The sequence below is a fragment of the Canis lupus genome, chromosome 26, assembly GCF_011100685.1.
Source record: "Canis lupus familiaris isolate Mischka breed German Shepherd chromosome 26, alternate assembly UU_Cfam_GSD_1.0, whole genome shotgun sequence".
Taxonomy (NCBI): Eukaryota; Metazoa; Chordata; class Mammalia; order Carnivora; family Canidae; genus Canis; species Canis lupus.
This window is the reverse complement of record NC_049247.1, coordinates 13,959,918-13,986,412: the sequence shown is the minus strand read 5'-3', so window position 1 is coordinate 13,986,412 and position 26,495 is coordinate 13,959,918. Positions and strand designations below refer to the sequence as shown.

Sequence of the window (26,495 nt, the reverse complement as noted above, 5' to 3'; positions counted from 1 at the left end):
ATCTCTGCAGAATGTGGGGCTCAAAGTTACAACCCCAGATCAAGAGTTGCACGCTTGTCCTGCTGAGCCCGCAGGGCACCCCAAGGAATGATACTTTGAAATAACGTTGATTTGTCTTCACATCAACACGAGTGTCACGTCTGTGCTCGCGGCGTGTGGGGACCGCGGGTCCCGATCCGCCAGCTTTGTGGCTCACCGAGCCTGTGCACACCCTGAAGTACACACTGTTGCTGTTACTCCCGTTGTACAGATGGGAGAGCTGAGGCTCAGAGAAGTTGGGTCACTCGCCCAGGGTCACCCACCAGGAGGGAGGCAGTTTGGCCCCGTGGCCTTGGCCCTTGACCCCTACGGTTGCCCCGGGGGGGGGGGTCATTACGGTGTCTTTGGCTCGTTTTGAGGTAGCCTTTCGAGCAGGACGGTTGGGGAAGCGGGGGGACGCGGGCTCCCCTCCAGCTCGTCTGACGGAGCCCCCCCTCTCTCCGCCGCCCCCAGTTCTGTTCCACATGTATGACTCCGACAGCGACGGCCGCATCACCCTGGAAGAATATCGAAATGTAAAGTATGCTCCCCGCCCGCCGGCCAGGGCTCCTGGCGCCTCCCGGCCCGTGGCCCGACGGAGGCCCGAGGTCACCCTGGCTGCCTCCCCGGCAGGTGGTGGAGGAGCTGCTCTCGGGAAACCCGCACATCGAGAAGGAGTCGGCCCGCTCCATCGCCGACGGGGCCATGATGGAGGCGGCCAGCGTGTGTGTGGGGCAGATGGTGAGCCGGGACCCCGGGGGGGGGACCCCGATCCCGGCCGCCACCTGCCACGGCTCGCCCGGTGGCAGTCTGTTTCTGGAGGGCCTGGGGGCGGCCCCCGCGCTGCCCCTACCCTGCTCCTTTCCCGCCCCAGGGAGCCCCCAGCGCGTCCCCTGCCCACGGCCTGCAGCCATCAGCTTGCCACGCTGCTGTCAGTTTACCACGAGGGGCTGGGGACGCGGTCAGCAGGGGCTCCCTCCCGGCCGCTTAGTCTGGGCCCCAGTGTGGAGCTGGGAGCGGGGACCCACGTAGATGAGCAAGAGGAGGGGGCTGGCGCCTGCAGGGGGGAGCCCCTGCCGGCCCCGGGAGGGAGGCGCGGGCCAGAGGCAGGTGGCCGTGGAGGGGACCAAGTTGCTGCCTCGGGCCCTAGCAGAGCTGCGGCAGGGAGAGACAGGCCCGGGAGCTGGACCCCCCTGGAGGCCTGTGGGGGTCGTGCTGGTGGAGAAACGGCTGGGTCATTTCTCAGGCCGGTGCTGGGCAGGCCGGTGATGAGCTCGGGCCGGTTAGAGCAGGGCTTCTCCACCTGGCACTGGTGACACGCGGGGCGGGACAGCTGTCAGTGGCGGGGACCATCCTGGGCATCGTAGGGCATTCAGCAGCGTCTCTGGCCTCCTCCCAGTTAGGAGGGAGGGGGTCTCTGGACACAGCCAGATGTCCCTGATGGGACAGGACTTGTCCCCAGCAGAGCGGTCGCTGCGTGATGACCGAGTGAGCAGTGGCCCCCAGCGTGCGTGTACTGGGTTGTGGGGATGGGATGCACCTGCAGACACGCCCCTGGCCCTGAGGGTGGCTGCATGGCATGTGCAGACATCATCCTCGTACATCCCCTGCGTCGTCTCATAGGTTTGTAGTCTCCTGTTACTGGTGGGGAAACCGAGTATGGGGACACAGAGAACTTTCCGGAATTTAAAGAGCGATCTTTACTCTGCCTGGTGGCCTCAGTCTTGTAGGGCTGGGTCTAGCCTGGTTAGCCCCTGTTGCGGTGGCTTTGAGCCCCGGGCACCTCGACGACAGGCACCTGAGGGTGTTGGTAGGTCCCACCTGGGCCATCACCTGTTCACACCTGTGTATTTAAAGTGGCCGCGGCTCCCGCTTTCTCTGGGGCTTTGGGTTCACCACGGCCTGAGTGGGGCAGTGTCCTCCTGCTGGAACCCACTGTTCGTGCCCAAGCCTGCCATCGAGGGTCCTGGCCGGCCTGGGCCTGCTCGCGGGTGGGGGTGCGGGCCGGGGTCATGCCATTAGCCTGGATTTTACCCGTCTGCCTCCTGGCCCCAGGGGGAGGCTTCTGGCTGCAGTGAGAGCACCCCACTCAGCAAATTAGCTGTGGCGGGAAGGGCTGGTGACCTCAGCGGGGAGCCCAGGGCTCCCCTGGCATCGTGTCGAGCCAGATTCCCATTTGATTTAATTACACTCCCCTTCTTTAAATTGTTCCCGTCCCACTCCAGTTTCAATTGGTGACAGTTTTCTTAATTTGCTGTAGTAAAATTGTTGGCAGCTGGCAGCTGCTGATCTGCATAAAAACCACACAACCTCAGAAGCGGAGGTATCCTGGAGCCGACGCCTGCTTCCTGGTGTGCGGCCCGAGCGTCCTTCTCTCCTTATGGGTCCTCTGTGTGCTCGTAAAATATTTTCTCAGGCAAGCGCCGGCCAGACAAACAGATGAGCTGTGCGCCACACACACACACACACACACACACACACACACACACGCTCGCACGCGGGGCGAGGGCCGCATTGCTCAATACCATCTGGCCTCCGAGGACGCTTAGCATTTGTGCGGCGCTGCCCGCCCGCCTGCAAGGGATTCTCGGGGAGGGGGGGGGGCGGTCCTGTGGCCTGAGGCCGGGGGTGCGGTCAGGGAGGGGCCCCTGGGCGGGAAGGGCAGCAGACCCCGGGACAGGCCCTGGGCGTTTGAGAACTGGTTGCACTTATGAGGTTTACGGGTTTACAGAGATGAGTTTCTATGTTAGGAACAAGCGTTAAGACATCAGGGAGGGTGAAGACTCCGCGGGGACGCGTGGAGCCGGCTGGCTGCCCCCTGGCCAGGTGGCCCGCCCTCGGCGCCTCGGCAGCCTGTCCCTAACACAACGAAGAGGCGGAGTGCCTGCCGGTTTCCTAAAAACCCGGGGCGACAACGGCAGGGAGGTCGAGGAAGGGAGGGGGTCTGTGCTCCCCTTCCCGGCATCCACTCCTTCTCCTAAAGGGAATCGAGTTGGGGGGGGTTAGTTTCCGACATACGCCGACATCTATACTTATGCCTTTTATTTATTTATTTAATTTTATTTTTTTAAAGATTTTATTTATTTGAGACAGAGAGACACAGGCAGAGGGAGAAGCAGGCTCCATGCAGGGAGCCTGACGTGGGACTCGATCCTGGGTCTCCAGAATCACGCCCTGGGCCGAAGGTGGTGCTAAACCCCTGAGCCACCTTTTATTTTTGATTCACACAAAATGACTGGACTGCTCTTCCCCTTCTCCGTACTGACCCCCCCTTCACATCCTGGGGGCAGGTGGTGGCAGTCCGGGTAGCAGTGAAGGAGACTGACACACGTTGATGGTTCTGCTGCCCCCCCCCCCCCCCCCCCCCGCAGTGTATCTTGGGGCCTCCTCCATACCTACATGTAGAGATCGACCCCTTCCTAATGGCTGCTTAGGAATAGCACAGATGACCAGGATCTACTTAGAGCCAGTCCTCTGTTGATGCTCACGGACTTCGGCCGGGCTGTCACTGTCACCAGGGCTGCTGCAGGCAGGGCCAAGGTCTGGGGAGACTTGGCTGTGCCAGAGCCCGAGAGAGCGCCAGAAGGGGCAGGAGTCGCACCCCTGATCCCTGAGCTCCGTGTGTGCCCAGGGCCGGGAAGGCACAGAGGGAGACTGGCACTGCCTGTGACTGGCTGGGGGGAGGTGGACGTTATCACAGTGACTCACTGGGCGTGACGGGTGGGCCGGGAGGCCAGCCCTTCCCTGCCCCCACCCCCCATCCCAGGGGTCTGTGAGCTCCCGAGGGTCAGTGCAGGGAAATGGCAGGAGGTGTGTGGTGGTGGTGGAAGGGAAGGGGAGCCCGTGCCTCTTCACCCCCTTCCTCTACAGCCTCATCCACCAGGTTCCCATGGGGGGCTCAGGTGGGGCCCTGGTTAGCCTGCACCCTCCTTCTCTCCTGCCGTCTAGCCAACCGAGGAGACGTTGGGAGTTCAGGGTGACTGGCCTGGAGGCAGCAGTCCAGAGGGACCCCCTCTTCTCATGACTACAGGGGCCCAACCATCGGTGTCCTGCGGGGGTGGGGGCCTCCTGGCGGCAGCCACTCACTCTGCATGTGCTCTGTCCCCAGGAGCCTGACCAGGTGTATGAGGGGATCACCTTCGACGACTTCCTGAAGGTGGGTGTCTAGGAGGGGAGTAGGGCTGGAGGGGGTGCCCGCTGGTCAGGAGGAGACCCGCATCTCTGGGGAAAGGGGTCCTGCCCGGGCGTGGTCTTTAAAATGCAGGTTTTACTTACTTTGATTGGGAGAGTAGGGTTCACCCATGGCTAGAGCAGTTGAAGCACGAGGAAAGGGCTCGATGGCTCTGTCTCTCCCCCACAAGTCCCTGGTGCCCTGGTCAGAAGCACTGCCAGTGACCGTTGGAAGCAGATTCTGGAGTGTTCTTTGCCTCTGTGAGCATCAGCTTTTCCCAGAAGCACACAGTGGAGCCAACTGTGTGGGGATCTGCCCATGGCTTTCCTGTGCATTCTTGCAGCCCCCATGGGTGGACGCCAGCCCTCTGCCGTCACAAATGTGCGCTGAGGTTAGGAACTGGGATCCCGCACTGCTCTGATAGGGACGCACCCAGCTGAGGGAGATGAGCTCACGCTGCCCGCTGCCTGGCGCCCACTACTCTGTCTGTGGATCGCTGGGCTCGTCCTAGAATTAGAGGAAGGACAGGAAGTCAGGGGAACAGGACCCACAGGCTCTGGCCCAGCGCACCGTGCCAGCCTCGGACCAGCCTGAGGGAGCGGAGCGGCCTGGAGCCGGAGCCGGGCCAGGCCCTGGGTGCTCACGGCCCCGTGGAGCCCAGGAGCAGCTCAGACGGGGCCCCCTCCCTGGCCCGTCAGCAGCAAGCTCTGCAGGAGAGGAGGCAGGCGGCACCAGCTTCTGGGCCGAGGTGTGCAGCCGCCTCGCCCGCACACACCAGGGCCAGGCAGGTAAAGGAGCCTGAGAGACCCGGCCTCTTCCCCAGGAGGCTCCCCCCAGCCCCCACCCCCGTGCCTCCAGTGCTCCCCAGTCTGTCCACGCGCCAGGGAGGGCCTTTCCTGACCAGCGGGCCCCTCCCTGTCCCTCCCGAGCCTTTCCCCGGGACCCTGTTGCCACCTGGTGTTTAGCAGAAAGCACCTGGGTGCCAGGCAGCTTCCCTGGGAACAGGGGTTGGAGCTGCTCCCCAGGAACCGGGTCTGATTTCTCTGCACCCGCACCAGACCCCAGCACACTCAGAACAGGTGCAGGAGACCAGGAAGCCGCTGGGGAACTGTGGGTGTGTGACAGTGGCAAGAAATGCACCAAGGGCTCCCTGCAGCTTGGGGACCCATGGGGCTGTCCCTGGAGATGCTGCAGGTGATGGCTTGGGAATGTGAGTTCTCACACAGGCGTGGAGGCAGAAGTCACACCAGCGCGTCCAGCCATTTCTCCATCAGTGGCCTTGTTGGGCCCCCAGGGGCCAAGGAGCTGGCAAGCGCAGCCCTAGGACTGGGGGGCCTTTGTAGTGTGGCAGACGGGGTCGGGTGGCCTGGGTGTCCCCTGGGGCCCTGGCCACGATGGACTCTAATGGCAGAACTAGTACCAGCTGTGTGGCAGTGGACATCTGGGCATAGAAATGATTCTTCCCGGGAGTAAGCTAAGCTTGTCTACACCGGACAGGGGAGACCTCCTGTCCCCCGCGGGGAGGCTATAGAGACCAAACTGTTGTGACCTTTGAATCAGTGAAGCTGGCGTCATAAAATCTTGCAGTTGCACAGCGCTTCACAGCGAATGGGACGTCTCTGTGGATGATGCCATTTGAGCCTCCAGCACTGCGTGACTTCCGTGGGCAGTGCAGGTGGTGGTCTCGGCACTGTGCTGAAGCAGAGGAGGTGGAATGGGGTTAAGGAGTTTGCATGGAAACCACGGAGTGTGGTGGGTGGGATTGAAATGGCTCCGGCTCCGAGCTTGGATTCGGCGCTTAATGATAACTTGCTGTGACAGTATCAGAAAAGATCCAAATGTCAGATCCCGGTGAACCCGCAGAAAGGCCTCGCTTAGCTCACAGTCTTGGCATCACCTGTGCGGGCGGCGGGGAGGGCGCCCGGGGACACGGGCAAGGACCCGGGCTGGCGGCCGTGGGGGCACGGCGTCACGCTGCTCTGTCCCTTCCAGATCTGGCAGGGGATAGACATCGAGACCAAGATGCATGTCCGCTTCCTTAACATGGAGACCATCGCCCTCTGCCACTGACCCGGCCGCCCCGAGGCCGCCGGCCGCGCCGTGGCTGTCCTGCTGCGGCTCCCGGGGAGAGCCCCCCGCCGCTGTCTGGTCTGCCCTGGGGTGAGGTACGTGGGACTCTGCTGTTTTTATCTCTAATAAAAAAGAAACGGTTTGGTAATGAACACGGCTCCTGTGTGCTCCCCACGTCTGCCCGGTGGCCCGAGGCTGAACGAGAGCCAGCAGCAGCTCGTTTTCAAAGGCTGATTCTGAGGTTCCCCCCCCCCCCCCCCGGGTCTTCTGGTTTAATTTGGGTGAAGTGTTTGCTCTTTTGCCGCACGAGTGAGTGCTGGGCAGTAACGTGAGCCCAGCAGCTCCTTGCTCCGTGGTGGCCGGGCCCGGGCGGTGGGGCTTCCTCGGCGGCGTGACGGAGCGTGTGGGCAGGGGGATGATGAGGGGCACCCACCGTGATGCACCCGAGCCCACAAGGGTCCCCAGGGTGCCGGACTCGAGGCCTGGCTGCTGACGGTGGGAGCTGGGAGCAGGGTGGGCCCCGCCCTTCTGGGCCCAGCGTGTGTGGCCTCCCAAGTGGCGGTGGCAGCGGGGGAGGGGACTGCCCCAGGTGAGTGGCTCCCAGAGCTCCAGAGTCCCCTTCCGACTCGGGGATATGTGATCTAATCGGGGCGCCGGGAAGTGAAGGTGGTCTGTCCCGTTGGCGTCGGTTGGCGTCTGTGGCCGGGGGCTCCGCGGAGGCTGGCTTAGGCTGCACGCTCAGAGTCGGCGCTCGGCGGGGCCGGCATGGCCATCGTCGCTGTGGTCGGTCACTGCTGGTGGCGTTCCAGGCCTCCTCGCTTGGTTCCTTTCAGCCACACTCACTGGGAGGTTCCTTTCCAGCCTCCCAAGGAAGTTCTGGCAACTGAGAGCTGCTGTTATTGGCGTTCGCGCATTTCCATGGTTTTGTTATCGAACACCTGTGCGTTGGGTTCAGCACATAAAAGGTGCGGCCAGGCGCACCACCGCCTCCCACCCTGTGCCCTGCAGGCCCTGGCTTGCCTCCCGGAGGCGTCGGCCCCCCGGTTCTGCAGCCTCTCTCTGGGGCTGCTCGTGCGGATGCAAGCAGCTACCGCCGGGCTGAGGATGAGCTTTCTGTCGCCGTGTACGTGAGCAGTTGAAACGGAGCAGCGAGGCGGGTTGAAGTGTGGCCGTGGGGACGGGGGACTGTGCGTGCCGGAGGTCCCGAGGCTGGCGCACCTTGGCGGTGGTGGTTTGGGGGACCCTGAGCATTAGGGAGCTTGGGGGCGAGCACAGACACTGGCTGGCCTCCTGTTGGGGGGTCAGCGTGTAGCAGGACAGCCTGGGCCCCTGGGGCCTGAGGTCACGGGGGGTGGCCGTCAGGCGGCGCGGCCCCGTCTGTGCGGAGGCAGAGCACTCTGAAGTCATTTCCAGAACTCTGCTGCTTAGACTGGCACTTACTCAACAAGTGTTTTGACATTTCCAAAGCAGTAGGTCGGGGGCGAAGGCGGAGGCCTCTGCTTCCTACCCTGCAGGTGCCAGCCATCTGGAGGGCCCCTGAACCGTGAAGCAGCCAGCCAGGCAGTTTCCTGGAGCGGAGTGGGACGTGACCTGCCTCCCTGCGGCCCCCTGCCGTCCCCTGCTGCTCGGGGAGGGTCCCGCTCACGCCCTTGGGTGTCCTGGCTGCCAGGGGAGAGAGTCTAGTCTCCGGGAGGGCCTGGTGCGTGGGAATCTGGCCATCTCCCAGCAGTGTCCCCCTCAGTGAGCCCCCTGCAGCCTCGCAGATGCGGGCAGTCGTTCCCCCCCCCCCTCACCCCACAAGCGTGCCGGACTCACAGTGCCTCTGAGCAGCAGGATGGCTGGCATGGCCACCACAGGCCTGGATTTTCTGAGACTCTCCCAATTTGCTTCAGTTTTGTGCTTCTCAACAAAGGCAGTTCATTAATGTAAAGTGTTTTTATAAATAACGAATCTTCCATCAGCCCCTATGCCCTGAGTTTTAGTTTGGGAGATGTGGCCACTGTGGGCATACTTCAAATGTTTTCATTTGCTCAGACCACTGAGGGCCAGCCTAATGTCTTTGAAGCCATGGGCCACAGCTTACCTAACCAGCTAATTAAAATGAGATTTATTCACCATGAACCCAGTCCACGCTGCTCCAAAGAAAGCTTATTTGTTCCCAGTCACCGAGGGTGTCATCTGATTGGCAAGGTTCGTGCTGATTTCCACCCGAGCGTGGCCTGCGGGGGTTTACCTGGAGCTCTCCCACCGGCTCCCAGGGTGCTAAGCATGTGAGGTGGTGTTTCTGCTCATTTGGCCATTGGGGGAATGATCAGGGTTGCTGATGAGTTGGTAAAAACCTGCTTCTAGAAAGGGAAGGCTAATTCCTCACAGTCTAGCAGGGCTGCTGGCCTCTGGTTAACAAAGGCTGAGAGTCGCTGCTCCTGGCACAGCAGACAGGTCTCAGGATGGCCACCAGAGAAAGGAGGCAGGTGTGCCGGAGGTCCCAAGGCTGGCACACCTTGGCACACCCAGGAAGGGCTTTCTGGCTACCCAGCCCCTGAGCAAGTGCAGCCATCCCCCCGAGGTGCCTGATGGGGTACCTCATCGGAAGCAAGTGATGTTTGTTTTGAAATTTGTTCTACAATAGGCAATACAACAGATATGCTGTGTTTACCAGCCTGGCCTCTATCAGGAATACCACCAGCAACTAAAAGGAAAAATGGGCAGGCATCGATGGTAGGTCAAATATTTGAAGGAAGTGTGGTTGTGTTTGGAGGGCCTCAAGCGGTGAGTGGAGACCGAGCAGGGGGGCGGGCACGTGTCTCTGTTCGGTCGCCCAGTGCCAGCAGTCAGCTTGAAAGCGGGGTCCAGACCCCTGCCGCTGCACATCACCAAGGGGAGAAGTTACCGGAACTCAGCTTCTGGATGTTAGAAGACCCTGGCATTTTGACACAAATGCATTGGTTTGGTAGGTTTGCAAAAGGGCCATGTAATGGAAATCTAATAGGAGAGGCTGGCGGGACACGTCCTGCAGCCACGTTAAAACATGAATTATGGATAAGGGAATGGCGTAAGAATAGCTGTTGTGACAGCTTCCACTTTTGGCCAGGCACCCTCTTGCCGGACTTGGACAAAACAACTCTGGTTCGAGGGGACGAGAAACTTCTCTCTGTGCTCTGCTCACACGGGCAGGGCACCTATGCACCTGCCCCTGCCCCACCTGCCTGCCGAGGTGAAGCTGCAGCACTGGGAATGGCAGTGACTTCCGTGGGCTGACAGGGAGTTAAAAATACAAGTCGCCTTGGCAAGGGTTTTGCAAACACCTGCTTTGCAAGCTGTCCGCCCACACAGTGACCTTGGGAAGGCCTTGGGGAGGGGAGCCGGAGGAGCCAGGTTTTTTACCTCGACTTCCTAGGGCATCAGCACTGCCTTTGTCCCTGGGCTCTTCGTGAATCAGGAGGCAAGTGTACCAGCACGGGCTCAGGTGTGGGTGCTCCTCCTCCTCATCCGACCCGGTCAGGACGGGACCAAGCTCCTGTCTTCGGCCCCCCAACAGCAATGAGGGCGAGGCGGTGCTGAGCAGCAGCTTGTGCACCCCCGACCTAGGGTGGGGACAGGGCGGCGTGTGTCCTGGCAGTGGGCGGTGAGAAAAGCCGGGCCGGGCTCAGCGCTCGGGCTGCGGGGAGCGGGGGTGTTCCCTCCCTCCACAGGGAAGAAAAGGCCCTTGGTGCTGAGCTGCGTGGAGAGCCCGCGGCGGGGAGCCCACGGTGAGCAGCCGAGGCTGAAAGCCTGCCCTGCCTGGCGCCTGCTGGAGCCCACGCAGCGGCGACCAGGTGAGCATCTGGCCTGGCGAGGGCGAGGCAGGCGGCCCGCGTGGCTCCCGGTCCGGGCCCCGGCCGCCGCCGCCGTAAGCTCCCGGCCGCCACAGCTGCTGCCCGGAGCAAAGGCCCGGAGTCGGGAGGCCAGACAGCACCTGCCTAAGCCCATTGTCACGGACCGGCCCCTAATGGCAGGCCACCAGACCGCTTTAATGAGAAGGCTGTGCCCTCACAGGGGGAAGGCATCTCTCCTCTGTGCGTGCGGGGCCTCTGCCCGTCTGCAGGAAGCTGGTGTTTGTCGTTTAAATGCAGAGGGTTAAGCCCCAGCCGCCTAAATGTGGGGCCTCTGATTCCGAGGTGGGGTGCCGGGGTAGAGCACTTCATCGCGGGGGCTACCAAATTTCCCTTTCAGAACAGACCAAAATTCTACTCTCAGGGGTGCCATCAGCCAGGTGCGATTTCTCCCTCCAGGGGACGGTGATGCCATCCCCAGAGTATCGCTTAAACACATTGTTGGCTGGGCAGTGGCAGCACCAAGGCAGACCCTTGGCTTGAAAGGCACGATTGGTGACAGAGCTGAGATTCTCGGGGGGAGGGGGTGGGGGCTGCAGTCCCCTTCGAGAATCTGATGAAAGCTAGCCTGACTTCTTCCAGAAAATGCTCTTATGTACAATTTCTCATCTAATTTTGTGGGTTTCTTGGATCCTGGGCTAGGAACCCCTGGAACCGGTGGTTCTACTCAACGATGGCCTGTAAAACAAGGTTGCCCTGCCAGCTAAGCGCTCCAGGGGTGGGGGCAGGTACCATGGTAGGCAGCGGGGGGAGGGCTGGGGAGAGGGAGGGGACAGGGGACTGTCACAGGACACTTGGCCAGGGCAGCAAGTAATTGAGCAAGAAACAGATTTAAAAAATTTATTATTTGAACTGACATTTTATAAAGTATAAGCAAAAGGCAGACGATGTTTTAAGATACAAGAGCTCTGGTGTTGGGCCCTCTGGCTCCCCCAGTGGCACAGGAGTTTCTTATCCCTATGGGGGAGCTGGAGGGGGAAGTCTGGGCAACGGAAGAGCCGAAGAAAAGGAAATGATACATCTGCTCACAACTCCAAACTTGCAAAGAGGCTCCCTCAAACTAGCCAGCAGGGATTAAGGTAAGGTGGGATGAACGGAAGGGGTGGACGTGGGCTAAAGGTGTTTTCTAAACTGCTGGGTAAATGTTGATTTATAGAGGAAGAACCCTGCGCTCCTTTCCCCATCTTCCAGGACGCAGACTTTGCAGCAGAAAACACTGCCTGAGATTTCAATCTGGATCTGATAAGCCCTCCTTCACAAAACCAGGCAATTCTCCTTAATGGGAGACGGTCTAAACAGTTTGGGGAGGTAAGAAAACCCCTATAATCGTGACATTTTACACTGGGCTAGTTGCTGGCAGCGAATGACAATCGTTTAAAACTATTTTTAGTTTGGTAAAATTTTCTGGGTCTTCAATTACCTTTAATGGCCGGAAAGCGTGAACGTGTCTGTAAAATGAGCAGTGAAATCAAACTGGAAGGGCCTGCTTCATAAAAGAAAAATGTTTTACTTAGTGGTCTGGTTGCATTAAGGCTGCGAGAGATGAAAACCTTACAGAGCGAGGTCACGAGGAGGTCAGAGTCCCACATGACAACAGGAGTAAATAAAATACTTCATCTGCTAACTGCAGACGAGCTTCATCTGTGAAGTAATTTGGTTGAAAGGAAGCAGAAGACTGGTCCTGACAAAGCTGCCTGCCAGGGAAGGGGGCACTGCTCGGGGGCTTCAGTGATGAGCCCCAGTTGCAGCCCTTTCTCTGGTTCCACTGTCCTGTTGAGTTGCATGTGGGTTTTTAATGAACATCTTAAGTGAGCTGAAGACTTCCGCGGACTTCACAGCATCTCCTACTTCCACATACTCGTGTATAGCAGGAAAGCTTCGTTTCTCTCTCAGATTAGTGTAGGCACCCTGAAAATCTCATGTCCATAATTACTCCTTTTTCTGTTTCTCACAGCCCCTTGTGCCTTTTTATTATTTATTTATTTAGCATCAAGAGTTGTGTATTTTAGGGGCACCTGGGTGACTCAGTGGGGTGGGTCGTGGGATCGAGTCCTGTGTTGGGCCCCGTGCTCAGGGGGAAGTTTGCTTAGGACTCTCCCCCTTCCTTCCCCACACTGTCCAAAAAATGGTCTATTTTGGCTTTTCAAAAAAAGCTGGTCCAGTGTAAAATGGGTCAAGTGTGGGGTTTTGGCATTATGATTAACTTTACGATTTGTTGGTTTTCTGTTCCATCAAGTTTTTAGCTAATTCCTTCCTCTGGAGTCACTGTGTGAGGTGACAGCTATCCATTTATCTTTAGCCTGTTTTTCAAGCCATCCTTCTCTCTGTCCACTCTGGCCTCCCCCTGGGGTTTTGATATTCAGTGCTTTCATGGTCACCCTGATCCGGGGGGTGGGAGTGGCGTTCACATCTTCCATTTTTGTTTTTCACTTTATCTAATTTTATTGTATTAGGGGGTCACTGAACTTGGCTGGATGTACCCTTGTGCAATCTGAGATTGTTTGTCCTTGTGGTCTTCAGACAGCCATTTACTGTGCATGGTCTATGGATATTTAAAAAGGTGTAAAACATTGATCTGTTGGATCATGCTTGTAAATTCTATTAAGTAAATGCTCTGAATCCTTCCTTTTTTTTAATGATTGTATCTGTTGATCACCCACTAGGAACATGGACTTTATCTTTGTAGTTCTATCAATTTGGGCTTTAATATTTTGAAGGAATATTAGGTGGCCACTGCTCAGAAGAGTCTAAATCAAGAGGAATGCAATGAATCCTTTGGAAATGGAAGCTACTTCTCACACTGAAGAGCTCCTTGATGCTGCCCTGCTTTAGCACAGTGGTTCAGGGTAAGGGTTTCTCCCCCAGCTCTTGCTCTTCTGTCCTATGTGGAGGAGGGCTGTTTATGCAACAAATAGGTAGAAAAAATCTACTTTGTATCACATGTTGTGGACACAACAGTAAACAGTCCTTAATGCAATAAGTGTACAAATATATAATTACAGATTATGGTAAAAACTATGAGGAGACAGTGCTGCTATCCTAGGTTTCCACTGGGTGGTGGTATCAAAGACCACCCAGAATGAACAGGTGATCTCTGATCCGGGGGAGGTTGGGGCCCTGTAAGCTCAGAGACCACAGCCCCAGGCCCCCTGAAGACTGGAGCAGGACGAGCAGGGCCCTGCATTGTAGTGTACTGACAGTGTGGGGAGGAGAGAGGGTCCCAGCTGGGGCAGGCAGCAGGTGCAGGGTGGAGGTGGAAGGAGGGATAGGTGGAGGCGCCAGTGGGTGGTACTCAGAGCTACAGCGAGGAGGAGTACAGTACCCAGGGAGAGAAAACAGAGTAAGAGGACACAAGCCCTGACAAACTCTAGCTCTCCACAGGCAGTAATAGCAGAAAGTTCAAGAACCGGTGGGGTCAGACAAGTGCACCCTGGGATTGCTTTCTTCCCCAGGTGTTAAAAACCTGGTGCAGAGCTCCTTGGTCGTGGTAAAATCCATCAGCTCTGGTTCCACCCACTCCTCTCCGTGCTCCCAAGGAGGCTGTCCCCTAACGGTGGCCCTAGGGAAAGGCGAGCGCAAGGTCATAGTTGTAGCCTGCCGCGGAGTCACAGGACGCTCGGCAGACGGGCAGCGCACTCTGGAAGGCCAGCCGGTCCACTGCAAACTCGTAGGCATGGATCAGCCCTCGGTGTCTAGGGGAAGCACAGGGACAGCAAGGGGGTCAGTCTGGTGCTGCTGGCCCGCTCCCCAGGGCAGGTCTGTGCGTTCACCTGAGATATGACATGCTTCCTATATCACACAGGTCCCTTGGGCCCCTACGGGGGTTGGACACTCAGAATCTCTGGAATCGACATGAGTCTGATGAGGCCAGCTGGGGTGGGGGGTCCACGTCAGGGAAGGCCAGCCAGCAGACTATAAGACATACTTGCACGGGGTCTCTGGGAGTGGGGGAAACCGAGTCACCCTGCAGACTGAGCATAAGGACTGGGCTTATGCCACTGTTGCTGGGCATCTAGCCACAGCAGTTTGAGTGCTCAGCCCCCCTGGGCATCCCCACCCCACGCGCTACTACCCACACAGCCACATAAGCTCACAATTTCTATGAAAATGGCTTGTTGCCTGTGACCCTGTGGAGACAAGGTGGCTTGGAGGGATTCCAGAATGAAATCAAACTAAGATGACCTGCTCTGCACTCCTGCAGCCCCAGCCCAGCCCGCTGACCTCCGGTGAGTGGTGAAGTTGTCCAGGTCAGTGTTGCGCACCACCCTCTCGTAGGGCACGTTGGCCGTGATGAGGCTGTGGCTGTTGAAGGACAGGTGACGAACGGGGTGCCTGGAACATGACAAGAGAGAGGTATAGGAATGGGAAACCCCCCAAATGGGGCACATCCTCCTAGAGGTTTAGAGTAGAAGGGACTCTAGAACCCTCTGCCAAGCTTCTCATTAACAGAGGACAAACCAGGGCCTGCAGAGGGGCAAGGTCTTGCCTGAGGTCTACACACTGGGCCGTCCTGTCAACAAATCTGGGTGCCCCCTGCTTGACTACCCTGCACCATGATACGTTCTGGACATAGAGGAGGTTAGCCATATGTGGTAGAGAACAGCCCCACTGCTGGCCAGCCTTGGACAAGTTCTGCAAGCTGGGCCACCCGGCTGCGGGGAATGGGGCTGATCCGTAAAGGCTCTTCCTCCTAAGGAGGTACAGGCTGTCTGCATGTGCTTTTGTGCTGCCAGATTTTGCAACAATGGCTTGAAATCCATGTAACAAAGCCTTTGCTTCATTTTGAAAACTTTCATCCAGTGCCTCATATGGTCCTAGCATCAGCCAGGAGACACAGGATATAAAAGATGTCCTCATGCAAGCAGGAGCCTCCATCAGAGGATTCCTAACTAGCTCAGATGCATTCCCACAAAGGGGAAACAATGTTTCTAGAGTATGAGAAAGATCAGGAGCCCCCAGGATGGGACAGAGGATTCCACACTGGGCCACAGGCCTCTGAGGAAGGCAGAGACAAGAGAAAAATCTGTGCCGGTGGAGCAGGGGCTGCTCCTGAGATCCCCCACAAAGCAGGGGGAGGCTTCGTGGCTGAAACAGAACATTCTCTTGAAAGTATCGAACGTTCAGGGGCATCAGAGGCTGGCCTGGTCAGTCCAGGATTCAGGACACCAGCTAGAAGAGAGTATGGCTGGAAGATTTTGCTAGGGGCCCAGTAAGGTGGGAGGACTGGGGGTGGGGGGGTGGGGTGGGGGCTAAAGCTGTTTGATGGAAGAGGCTCTCAGGTATAGCAGGGCTTGATCAGAAGCTCAAGAGAACCCAGACCAGCTGTGTGCACTGGCAGGTGAGGACCTGGCGAGCACAGAAGCTCTGGGTGGGAGACTGAAGTGAGGCCCACTCCTATCCTGGTAGAAATGGGGATCTTGCCAGGGACAAGCAAGTAACCAGAGTTGAGGACCAGTGGTATGTCTACAAATGAGCTAGGAAGACAAGTGCTGGGACGGTAAAATTCTGGGGGAAGACTCTACTGACCCAGGCTTCATCCAAATGATGCACTGGAGGGACCTGCTGGAGTGCCGGCCTAGTGAAGTAGATGGAGCTACTGCTGGCAAGAGGGAGAAGGGATGGTGGCCCTGGAGGCTGGAGCCGCCTAGAAGGGGAGATTGATCAGCTCCGTAAGCCAATCATAGGGGGCTCTTGAAAGCAATAAAAGGGCCTCTCTACTGGCAGGTGTATCTGGGATGCCAACACGGAGGAGTTTTGGTTGCCTTTTGGCACCACCTGGTGGCAAGTCCATGCATCACCACAGAAAGCAGAAAACGGGATTACACACCTGTTTACTGAGTAAAGCAGGGCTGGACAGTCAGGCAGTGTAGACAGGACCCAGGGCTCAAGTCTGGTAAAAGCTGCTGAAGGGAATGAGCACTAGCTCCCACTGCTCTCTAAGCAGCAGCCAATTCCTCTTTTAAAACCTTGCCTCCTTTTGTACCTGACCTGGCCTGCACTGCCTTCACCATGACTTGCAATTTGTATTTGCAGGTCTTGGCATCTATGTATTTCTTCTTCTTATGCTCAGATTCCACTTCCCAGGATCTGTCTCTGGGAAAGAAGGCTTTCCTCCTCACCTTGCCCCAGGAGCAGAGGCTCCCACGGGAGGCATGGAGGGTGGGGTGAGGTAGAGACAGAGCCCTCGCCCCAGGCAAGATGGCCTCAAGTCAGTTCCAGGAGACAGGCCTCCTTAATATGATGGGCCTACGTCTGTGAGGCCGCCCGCCCAAAGCATGGGATAATGAAGTTGAAACAAAGCCTGAATACTTTCAGCCCTATGGTGCCCTTCTAAAAAGAGGAAAACAAGCAGATGTCAGGGTCACGCCCGTTGGGGGCTCTGATGTGGGGCACGCAGCCGGGGCATCCCTATAGGTCTTGTCTACCTGAGCTGGGTAGGAGTCACGGTAGCACGAACACCGAGAGGAGCTGCCTCTCCAGTAACCAGGGTTCCTGGCCTGAGAATCGGAACCACCGCAGCCTGCCCCGGGGCTGCGTGGCGGGGACAGGGTGGCCATGCATGTGGGCGCGGAGAACTGGCTCAGGTGGCCGGTACCATTAGCGCTCGGTTACCTGGAGTGCACTTCCCACAGCTTCTGGCTCATGCGATAATCCCACACCGAGACCAGGCCTTCCTCGCCTCCGCTGACTATCTTCCAGTCGTCCATCTGCACCGCAGACACTCCCAGTTGGTGGGCAGAGAGTGACAGGGCGATTTTGTCAGTGCGGAGGTCATGGATCCTCACCCTAGAAGGCCCAAAATGAGCACAGAGTGGAATGGGATGCGAGTTAAAGCCCAAAATGATACATTAGTGTTCAATTGTGCGGATCTATGTACAATGATCTTGTCAAAACAGAACCTAAGAAAACCCCTTGGGTTGCAAACATCTAAATACTGACAGAGAAGTTTTACCCCCTTCTACACTTTTGCAGGAGACTAAGCTGCATGAGGCCTGAGCAAGCTGACTGTGCCTGCGACAGTCAGGTCAGAATGATTTAAAAGCCCCTGGAACGAGAGACTTAAGACGAATCCATTAGCTGACGTGTCATACTCTTTCTCTGCTCGACAGGACACATGCCTGTCCTGAGCACAAGTCCACCCAGAAGGATAAGAGTCGGGGCTGGTGTTGGTCTGTGCAGGCTGGCCCAGGGGCCTGGGGTGAGTTCAGCAGCCAGCATAGTTGTGGGCAGCGTCAGATTCGATTAGGGGCAAGTGGTAAACCAGCCACACTTTTCTGCAACCCAGACCCTAATTTTCCGGTTGGGAAATTAGCTCTTTTCTGCTATTTAACTCGAGACTTGGTAAGTTCATCACTCTCTTGTTGAAATTTGGAGAGGAATGTGTCCCTACTTGATGACGGAGAAGAGAATCATGATAAAAATATGTGGACACTTGGCTGTCACTCATCTGAAGTCTCAAAATAATTTCTTGCCTTGTCATAATCTGAATTTAAGAACCCCTTTAAAAACTACTCTTATCTAAGTATATGCTGATTTTCCACATATGGACAAATTAGATAATGAGACAAATTTCTCATCCAGCAGAAACACCAACATAGTTCCGGAAATAAGCCATAAGAGCAAAAATGTGGCAAAATTTCAGTACAGATGAATTCAGCAGCCTCTGTACTGCAAGTCAAACAGGACAAGACCCTAGCACTTAGCAAGGGGAGCTGGACAAACCTAATGCTAACATGCTCAATGTGGTCCAGACACGTGGTGAGAAGAGACCATCTGAAACACATTCTGTGTCCTAAACTCCTAGTTTCTGAGCGTGCATGCACAGATCTATTTTTTTGTTTTCTGAGGAGCACTTATTTGAAACAAAAATTCTATACCCAGTGCACCTATCAAGTTTAAATACATAATTAAGATTTTTTTGTTTTTGTTTGTTTTTAACAGAAAATGACCCCAAATCAGCTACCTGTGGATACTTTCTAAAAGAAAGGGATGTAGCAAAATACTGGCAGAACACACAGGCCATGGGAAGACGTATAAAACACTCAAAGGTCGCACCAGACCGACCGCTCAGGACCTGACATGCTTGCTGAGTCACAGATGCACCCAGGACAAACCCTCCTACTAACAGTGCTGTGAATGGATCACAAAGTAAAACTCAATGTAGGTTACACAGGGAGGGGAACTTCGGAACAAAAAGCTTTATAATGACAAAGGGGACAGTTTAGTAAATGTTTGGTAAAACTACCTGGGGAAAAAAAATGGACCTAAATTTTTTTGGTAGTTTCTTTTTTTTTTTAAGTAATTCAGTTTCTTTTCTTTTCTTTTTTCTTTTTTTTTTTTTTTTTTTAAAGATTTTATTTGTTTATTCATGAGAGACATAGAGGCAGAGACACAGACAGAGGGAGAAGCAGACTCCATGCAGGGAGCCCGATGCGGGACTCGATCCCGGGACCCCAGGATCACGCCCTGGGCCGAAGGCAGACGCCCAACCGCTGAGCCACCCAGGCGTCCCAGTAATTCAGTTTCTTAAGTCCTATGGTTCATTTTTTTTTTTTAAGATTTTATTTATTCATGAAGAGAGAGAGAGGCAGAGACACAGGCAGAGGGAGAAGCAGGCTCCATGCAGGGAGCCCGATGCGGGACTCGATCCCGGGACCCCAGGATCACGCCCTGGGCCGAAGGCAGACGCCCAACCGCTGAGCCACCCAGGCGTCCCAGTAATTCAGTTTCTTAAGTCCTATGGTTCATTTTTTTTTTTTTAAGATTTTATTTATTCATGAAGAGAGAGAGAGGCAGAGACACAGGCAGAGGGAGAAGCAGGCTCCCTGTGGGGAACCCGACGCGGGACTCGATCCCAGGTCTCCAGGATCACACCCTGGGCCAAAAGCAGGAACCAAACCGCTGAGCCACCCAGGGATCCCCCAGTTTCCTGAGTCCTAATCTACTTGGGTTTAAGATGATTTTCTTAAGTCTCCAAATTTGAAAACCTAGATGAAATAGCTTTCTAGAAAAATAAGAATTACCCAAATGATCCCCAAGGATAGAAAAAGTAACAATGAGCAGACAGGGAAAGCTGTGGAGGGAGCAACAGTCCCCACAAACAAGCTAAATGGGCCCACCCTGGAGGGAGGAGCCCCTGGGGCTTTGCAAACCCCTCCACAGCCCAGCAGGGAAGGACGACAGCTCCCCAGTTCTATATGTGAAGCCAGCATGCTGCCAGCCACAAAACTGACAAAGAGGGCAGAGTATCAAGATCGGTATCAATGCTTAGTCCTGAATAAAATACAGCAGAATCCATTCAGGATGTCTATTAATATAGTTCCCCAAGTTATGGCGGCAAATAAGGAAAACCAAAGTCTTTTCCATGGATGCTGAGTCACATGGATGCTGAAAAGAAATTCGATGAGATATAACATTTATTTCTAATGAAGACTTTAAAAGATAGTGATCTACTTTTTTTTTTTTTTTAAAGATTTATTTATTTATTTATGATAGAGGCAGAGACACAGGCAGAGGGAGAAGCAGGCTCCATGCTGGGAGCCCGATGCGGGACTCAATCCCAGAACTCCAGGATCACGCCCTGGGCCTAAGGCAGGTGCCAAACCGCTGAGCCACCCAGGGATCCCCTACTAATACTTCACATTGTCTTTAAAAATAGATACAATTAGATAAAAAAAAGAAGTGGACAAATTTATTAGAGAGGACAGTTGAAGATAATTCAGTATTAAATGAATATGTCAAAATCAATAGCTATCTATCTTAGATACAAACAACCACGAGTTTTAAAAAATGTACTCAAAGATGGGCAGCCCGGGTGGCTCAGCAGTTTAGCGCTGCCTTCAGCCCAGGGCCTGATCCTGGAGACCCGGGATCGAGTCCCACATCGGGCTCCCTGCCTGGAGCTTGCTTCTCCCTCTGCCTGTGTCTCTGCCTCTCTCATGAATAAATAAATAAAACCCTAACAAAAAAAATTAAAAAAAAAAATGTACTCAAAGAAAAGATCCCGGGATCCCTGGGTGGCGCAGCGGTTTGGCACCTGCCTTTGGTCCAGGGCGCAATCCTGGAGTCCCGGGATCGAGTCCCGCATCAGGCTCCCGGCATGGAGCCTGCTTCTCCCTCTGCCTGTGTCTCTGCCTCTCTCTCTCTCTCTGTGACTATCATAAATAAATACAAAAATTTTAAAAATTATTAAAAAAAGAAAAGATCCCACTTATAAAAGCAATTAAACACAAAATACCTTCTAACAACTTTCCCATCTTGTAGCTCTTCCAGCCACATTGCATCAAAATAAATTCTAGATGGCTCAAAGAGTTAAATAGAATCAACTATAAGAATATTCATAATAGGGAAGCCCTTCTAAACAAAAAACCCAGAAGTCAAAAAGGAAAATATTGATAACTACATATAAGTGTCTAAATTCTTCCCACATGGAGAAAAAAAATCAAAGGCAAGTGATAAACTGGGGATAATGTTTGCAACAGAGGTAACTGGCTAATTTCTTGTAAAAAAAAAAAAAATTCCTTCAAATTGAAAGTAAAGTTTGATAACCTAATATTAAAATAAGAGAAAAGCTAAGGAAAAAAGTTCACAGGAAAATACTAATGGCTTTTAAACATTTGTGAGTTATGTTCACTGGTAATGAGAGAAATTATGAACTAAAACTATAGTTCGATACCACCTGTCACCTATCTACCTGGCAAAGGTCAAGTTTGGTGGTAAACTCCATAAGACCCTCCACACTAGGGAGCCTTGGACAGACAGGTACATCCATAACACTTGATAGGAGCACAATCCCCTCTTTGGAGCATGATCTGGCAATTTCCAACAAACAACAGACTTTACTTTTGATCTAGCAATTCCGCTTCTAGGAATTTAGACTATATATATATATATATATATATATGTATATATATATATATATAGTACATACATACATACACACACATACAAATACATACACAGACATGCAGGGGCATTAGCCACAGCATTGTTTTCAGTAGCAAAAGATGGGGTTTCTGTCTCAAACTTTAGACTCTCCCACCGAAAATAAATTACTACCATTGGATAAATAACACCATTTAAAGTGCACTGCTGGATTCACAAAGCAAGTGACTGCCCCAGGTCCCAAACTGGAAAGTAGCCTGGAGAGCCTAGGGTGAGGTAGGGTGAGGTAAAGTGAGGCTGTGAGCAGGTGCCAAACTCAGGAATCAATAGGGTTAGATCTCCCCAAAACATGGCAGCAAGATGGTAAGACCCGGGCCCACCCAAAGCGGGGTGGGGAGTGGGAGTAGGAGACGACTCCTTTAAAAACAACCAAAAACAGCCATGTAAAACTTCTGTAAATGAAGACATGGCTCCTGAAATTAAATTCAGACTAATATGTGATTAAATGGCAAATCTGAGAGATGACCTAGAATGGAGCACAGATAAACAGAGGAAAAATGTGACCAAGGGGTTAAGACATGCAAATGATAAAGGGACAGTTCACCATGTGTCCAAAAGAAGTTCCAGAAGGAGAAAACAGTGTATGGCAAGGAAGCAATATTCAAAGAGAGTTAATGGCTGGTATTTTTCTAGAATTAATGAAAGGCATTGCATACTCACACTGTATGAGCATTAATGCAAAATAAGGATTACATATTTAAGAGCATCACACTGAAGTGAGAAAATGCAAAAGACAAAAGAGGTCTTAAAAGCAACCTAAGGGGAAAAAGGGCATTACCTATTGAGGAATGGTTATCAGAGGGGCCGGAAATACTAGAAACAACATGTACCATACAGTGCCCCTGCGGAGTCTTTACAGGAGGCAGAGCTGTGCATGCCTGTAGGAGGCTGTCACCAAGCCACTGCTGCACGTGAGGAGCACGGGCCCAGTGGCGTGACAGGTGTGGGGGGTGAAGAATAAATGTGTCTGTGCTGTGTGTGTATAGGCACCCTCTGGAGAACGCTAATAGGCAGTTTCGGCTGAGGAGGACGATTAGGCTGCTCAGGAAGAGAAGTGGCCAGAACCCTGGCTTCTCTCCATTGTGCTTTTGAATTGTCTTGAATGTGTAGGTTACCTGTTTAAGTAAAGTTGAAAATTTTTAAGATTTTGCAGGCACCTGCGTGGCACAGTTGGTTGAGCATCTGACTCGGTTTCGGCTCAGGTCAAGATCTCAGCGTTGTGAGATCCAGCCCTGGGTCAGGCTCTGCACTGGGTGTGGAGCCTGCCTGAGATTCTCTCTTTCCCTCCCCTGTTCCCACCCTTTCTCTGAAAGAAAAAAAAAAAAAGAAAAGAAAAAATTTAAGACTGGGGAAGGACACATTTGAATTGGTAACAGCAGTTACCCTGAGTAAGAGTGGCAGTAGAGGGATTAAGTGTAGACACTGCCATGTTGTTTCAGAAACAGGAACTCATTCATGATGGGGAAGGGGGGGCACCCAGAGGTCTCCAGAGGTACCGGTCACGCTCTCTTTCTTAAGCTGGGCAGGGGGGTGGGTGGTAGATGCAGGCATTCTGTGATTGTTCAAACTGTACACATAGCTTACATACACTCCTAGCTGTATGCTGTGTTTCAAATAAAACTGGATTTTAGAAATATGTAGTCCTAGAACACAGAGGAGAGACTCATTCATTCTTTCTGGCTAGCTCAGGGCACCACCTGGGCGATGCAGCACAATGATGAGCTCTGTTACTATGGCCGGCCACGCGATCCTCCCTCCCCGGGGAGGGGTCTGGGACTACAGATGCAGAGAGAGCAGGGACCAGACTTGGAAAACAAAGGTCTCCCTCTCAGCACTTACAGCCACTTGAGGCATTCTGCGTAAGAGAAGTGAGAAAAGGTATAAATGCTGTAAAAGAAGCGCTGCCCATAGGCAACAGCTGCACTGCTCGCAAAGAGCAACATGCAAAGGGGTGTTGTGGGGAGGAGGAAGGTTCTAGCCCAAGCACTTTTCAGCACATATTTGGTTAATAAGGGTCTATTTTGCTGTGGTGATTTTCATAAAGAGCTCCTCTGTTGAATATTTATACTCCATAATTTACAGTTTGGCTGTTAGGGAGACAAAGGCAAACACAAATTTGGTCCAGAAGTTCAAAGTTTGCCATCTGTTTTCCTATTGTATTTAGATACCAGCATGGGTGGCTCCAAACAAAATAAACAAATACACCAAAAGATACAGCATTTGTGTATTTTACGTCACTAAGAAAATGAAAATGGGCCAAAAGAGATGTGAACTTCTCCCCAAAGGAAAAAGGGAAAAGTATTTCTAGCATATCTCCTTAGAGAGCCATCACTCTGCTTTCTTGTCAACACATAGAAATAGCACACCCCACAGTGTGCAAAGTCCACACGAGCCATTCCAATCCACATTAAGAACCCGGTGTCAGCCTTGCACATCTGACAGCGTGCGGCATCAACCTGAACCGTGTCCCTTGGCAGAGCTGTAGCCTCAGCACTCCAGTTAAAGACTCGGTGCTGGGAAACAGGTAGCACAGCAAATGGGCACAAAATCATGCCAGGACAATGAATTCCAGGGACAGAAAGAAGCCAATGGTAGATATTGTGACTTCCTATCTAGTGACTATTTCGTCAACTTTGCCCATTGAAAAGAAATATAATTGGTCCAAAAGCTGTAATTGTATTATGTTTAATATTCATGGTTGGGTTTGGAGGGCTGTTCCAACACTCCCTCTCTCCAGCCCCTCTCTAATGAAAATCACACCATAGGAGTCGGCTCTAGCCCGCCAATTAAAATAAAAGACACCAGAACCTTCCAAAGACTCCAGCAGAGGAGCATCCATCTGATGGGCAGGAAAACGTGCTGGAACTGAGAGGGAGGCACGCTCTGGTTGGTCCTGTGCTAAGAGCTTTGAATAACTTATTATAACACTTGCAGATGGAGCAAACACAACATTTACGCCCCACTCACTCTCTCTCTGACAGCAGGCAGCAGCACACCACAACTTCGCATTCGTCAGGGCCAGAAGTAAGCTCTGAGACTCTTTAACTGGGGGTCACCACCCAGGGCCTGCCTCCCATTGGCTTGGATTAAATAGTTCTGTATGATAATAAGGCAAACTGTATTTGATGGCAAAGATGAAGCCTATTCAGACTGGCTTGGCAGTTTCATTTAGAAGAACCTGACCTAAAGCTATATTTCTATCCAGAAAATAGAGGGAACAAATAAGGAAGCATTAAAATGGAGTCCCCCCCCCCCCCGCTTTTTTTAAAGACCAAATTAATCAAGGAAGCTAGTATTTTTTTTTTTAAAGAAATCAATACATGATTCTGTTTTGTCCCACTGAACCTGGGCTATTAGAGAATCTTAAATAGAACCTTATATGCCAAAATCAATAGCTCTCTCTAGAGCACTGATGATGGCCTCTGGTGAAGGATTCATTTTAAACAGCAACTAGAAGAATGTGCAGTTTTAAGCAGAATGACCCAGTTTAATTATCCAACTCTAGGATCTGCTCAGAGCTCTGCGTTTTAAAGCTGTATCTCTGAGGCTTGGGGTTCTTCTATTGCCCATAATGAGCAGTAGAACCCTCAGACCCATCACTCGATCTTTCTGGCTCTGTTTCCTCAGCTGGGCCAGTGCCGGGTGGTCTTCAAGAGCTCTGTGAACATCCTGCGATCCACCTCTAGCAAGCCTGCCTGTGATGCCACCTGTGGGCAATAATGGTGATGTATATAACCCCCGACGACCACCACCACCACCAAAAAAATAAGGCACATGATGCCAAACTGGAAACATGGAAATATTTAGCTTACTTTAACATCCTTTTAGATTTCAAATTTTAATCAGATGAATATACCTAGACTAACCCCTCTATTTTATGGTCAGTTGATTTTCAACAATGGTGCTGAACAGTTCAATGGGGCACAGAATAGTCTTTTCAACAGACAGCACTGGGACAGCTGGACATCCATGCAAAAGAATGAAGTTGCACTCCTGCCTCACAACATACACAAAAATTAACTCTAACTGCATTGGGACCTCAATGTAACAGCCAAAACTAGAAAAATTCTTGGAAGAAAACTTAAGAGTAAATCTTTGTGACCCTGGGCTAGGAGAGGGCTTCTTCAGTGTGACACCAACAGCACTAGTGACAGAAAAAAACAGATAAACTGAACTTCATCAAAATTAAAAACTTTTGTGCTTTGGGGGATCCCTGGGTGGCTCAGCGGTTTAGCACCTGCCTTTGGCCCAGGGCACAATCCTGGAGTCCCGGGATTGAGTCCCACGTCAGGCTCCCAGCATGGAGCCTGCTTTTCCCTCTGCCTGTGTCTCTGCCTCTCTCTCTCTATGTCTATCATGAATAAATAAATAAAATCTTTAGAAAAAGAAAAAACTTTTGTGCTTCAAAAGACACCACCAAGAGAATGAAGGGACAACCCACAGATTGGGAAAAAATACTTACAAATCATATCTGATAAAGGATTGGTATCTGGAATCTATGAAAGACTCTTACAACTCAATAAATAAAAAGACAAAGAACCTAGCCAAAAAACAGGCCAAGGATCTGAATGGACATTTATCTGACAAGGCCAAAAAGCACATGAAAGGATGTTCAACATCATTAGCCACCAGGAGAATGAAAATCAAAACCACAATGAGCTGCCACTTCATACCCGTTACACTGTAATTAGAGACAAGAGTGAGGACTGGAGAGGATGTAGAGAAATCAGAACCATCGTCTGCTGCCAGTGGGAACATCACATGGCACAACCACTTTCGAAAAGAGTCTGGAAGTTCCTGAAAAGGTTCAATGTTGAGTTACCATATAAGCCAGCAATTCCACTCCTCAGTATATAGCCAAGAAAACTGAAAACCTATGTCTACACAGAAATTTGTACTTGAATGATACAGTATTCCTAATAGTCAAAAAGTGGAAACAACCTAAATGTTTCATAACGGATGAATGAATAAATATGGTATATTCATACAGTGGCATCCTATTTGGCCAGGGAAGGAATGAAGTAGTGATTCATGCTACAATGCAAGTTGCTCTTGGAAACATCATCCCAAGTGGAAGAAGCCAGTCATGAAAGATCCTATTTTATATGATTCCATTTATATAAAATGTCCCAAACAGGTTCCTGAGACAGAAGATAGAACAGTGGTTGTCTAGAGCTGGAGGGGAATGGGGAGTGGCTGCTAGTGGGTACAGGTTTCCGTTGGGAATGATGGTGATGGCTGCACAACCTTGTGAATGTTACCCTGGATTGTACTATTTCAACTGGCAAATTGTAGGCATGTGAATTTTATCTCAATAATGCTGCTAAAAATTTAAAAACTAATCTTGAGATTACAGGGTGAAAAGGCAGTGAGAACTGTTGGTGCAGTGGCTGTTGCCTTGGCAACCCACTCTCACCCTG

At 52.7% G+C, this 26,495-nt stretch overlaps 3 protein-coding genes across 4 annotated transcripts in view; 2 read left to right on the top strand and 1 right to left on the bottom strand.

The window, feature by feature from the left end:
* The window catches only part of TESC (tescalcin), a 47,401-nt gene extending 40,990 nt beyond the window's left edge, over window positions 1-6,411 (top strand). The window contains exons 5-8 of the mRNA XM_038575227.1: window positions 493-554; window positions 652-759; window positions 4,127-4,174; window positions 6,182-6,411. Of these exons, the coding sequence (XP_038431155.1) occupies window positions 493-554; window positions 652-759; window positions 4,127-4,174; window positions 6,182-6,259 (296 nt within the window). The 3' untranslated portion in view covers window positions 6,260-6,411. The remainder of the gene's footprint in view (window positions 1-492; window positions 555-651; window positions 760-4,126; window positions 4,175-6,181) is intronic.
* Window positions 6,412-6,531: 120 nt separating this feature from the next.
* On the top strand, window positions 6,532-12,755 carry LOC119866164. Of its 2 annotated transcripts, XM_038575225.1 has the most exons (4): window positions 6,532-7,382; window positions 8,889-9,725; window positions 9,952-10,074; window positions 10,774-12,755. In XM_038575225.1, exons 1-2 carry the CDS (start codon window positions 7,025-7,027, stop codon window positions 9,515-9,517), a joined length of 987 nt encoding a protein of 328 aa, XP_038431153.1. In that variant the 5' UTR covers window positions 6,532-7,024; the 3' UTR covers window positions 9,518-9,725; window positions 9,952-10,074; window positions 10,774-12,755. The 2 variants fall into 2 exon arrangements, with proteins under 2 accessions (XP_038431153.1, XP_038431152.1); XM_038575224.1 differs by having other exon boundaries at window positions 8,889-10,074.
* The window catches only part of FBXW8 (F-box and WD repeat domain containing 8), a 120,955-nt gene continuing 105,417 nt past the window's right edge, over window positions 10,958-26,495 (bottom strand). The window contains exons 9-11 of the mRNA XM_038575223.1: window positions 16,744-16,917; window positions 14,353-14,463; window positions 10,958-13,823 (exon numbers count right to left, since the gene is read on the bottom strand). Coding sequence (XP_038431151.1) covers window positions 13,691-13,823; window positions 14,353-14,463; window positions 16,744-16,917 — 418 coding nt within the window. The 3' untranslated portion in view covers window positions 10,958-13,690. The remainder of the gene's footprint in view (window positions 13,824-14,352; window positions 14,464-16,743; window positions 16,918-26,495) is intronic.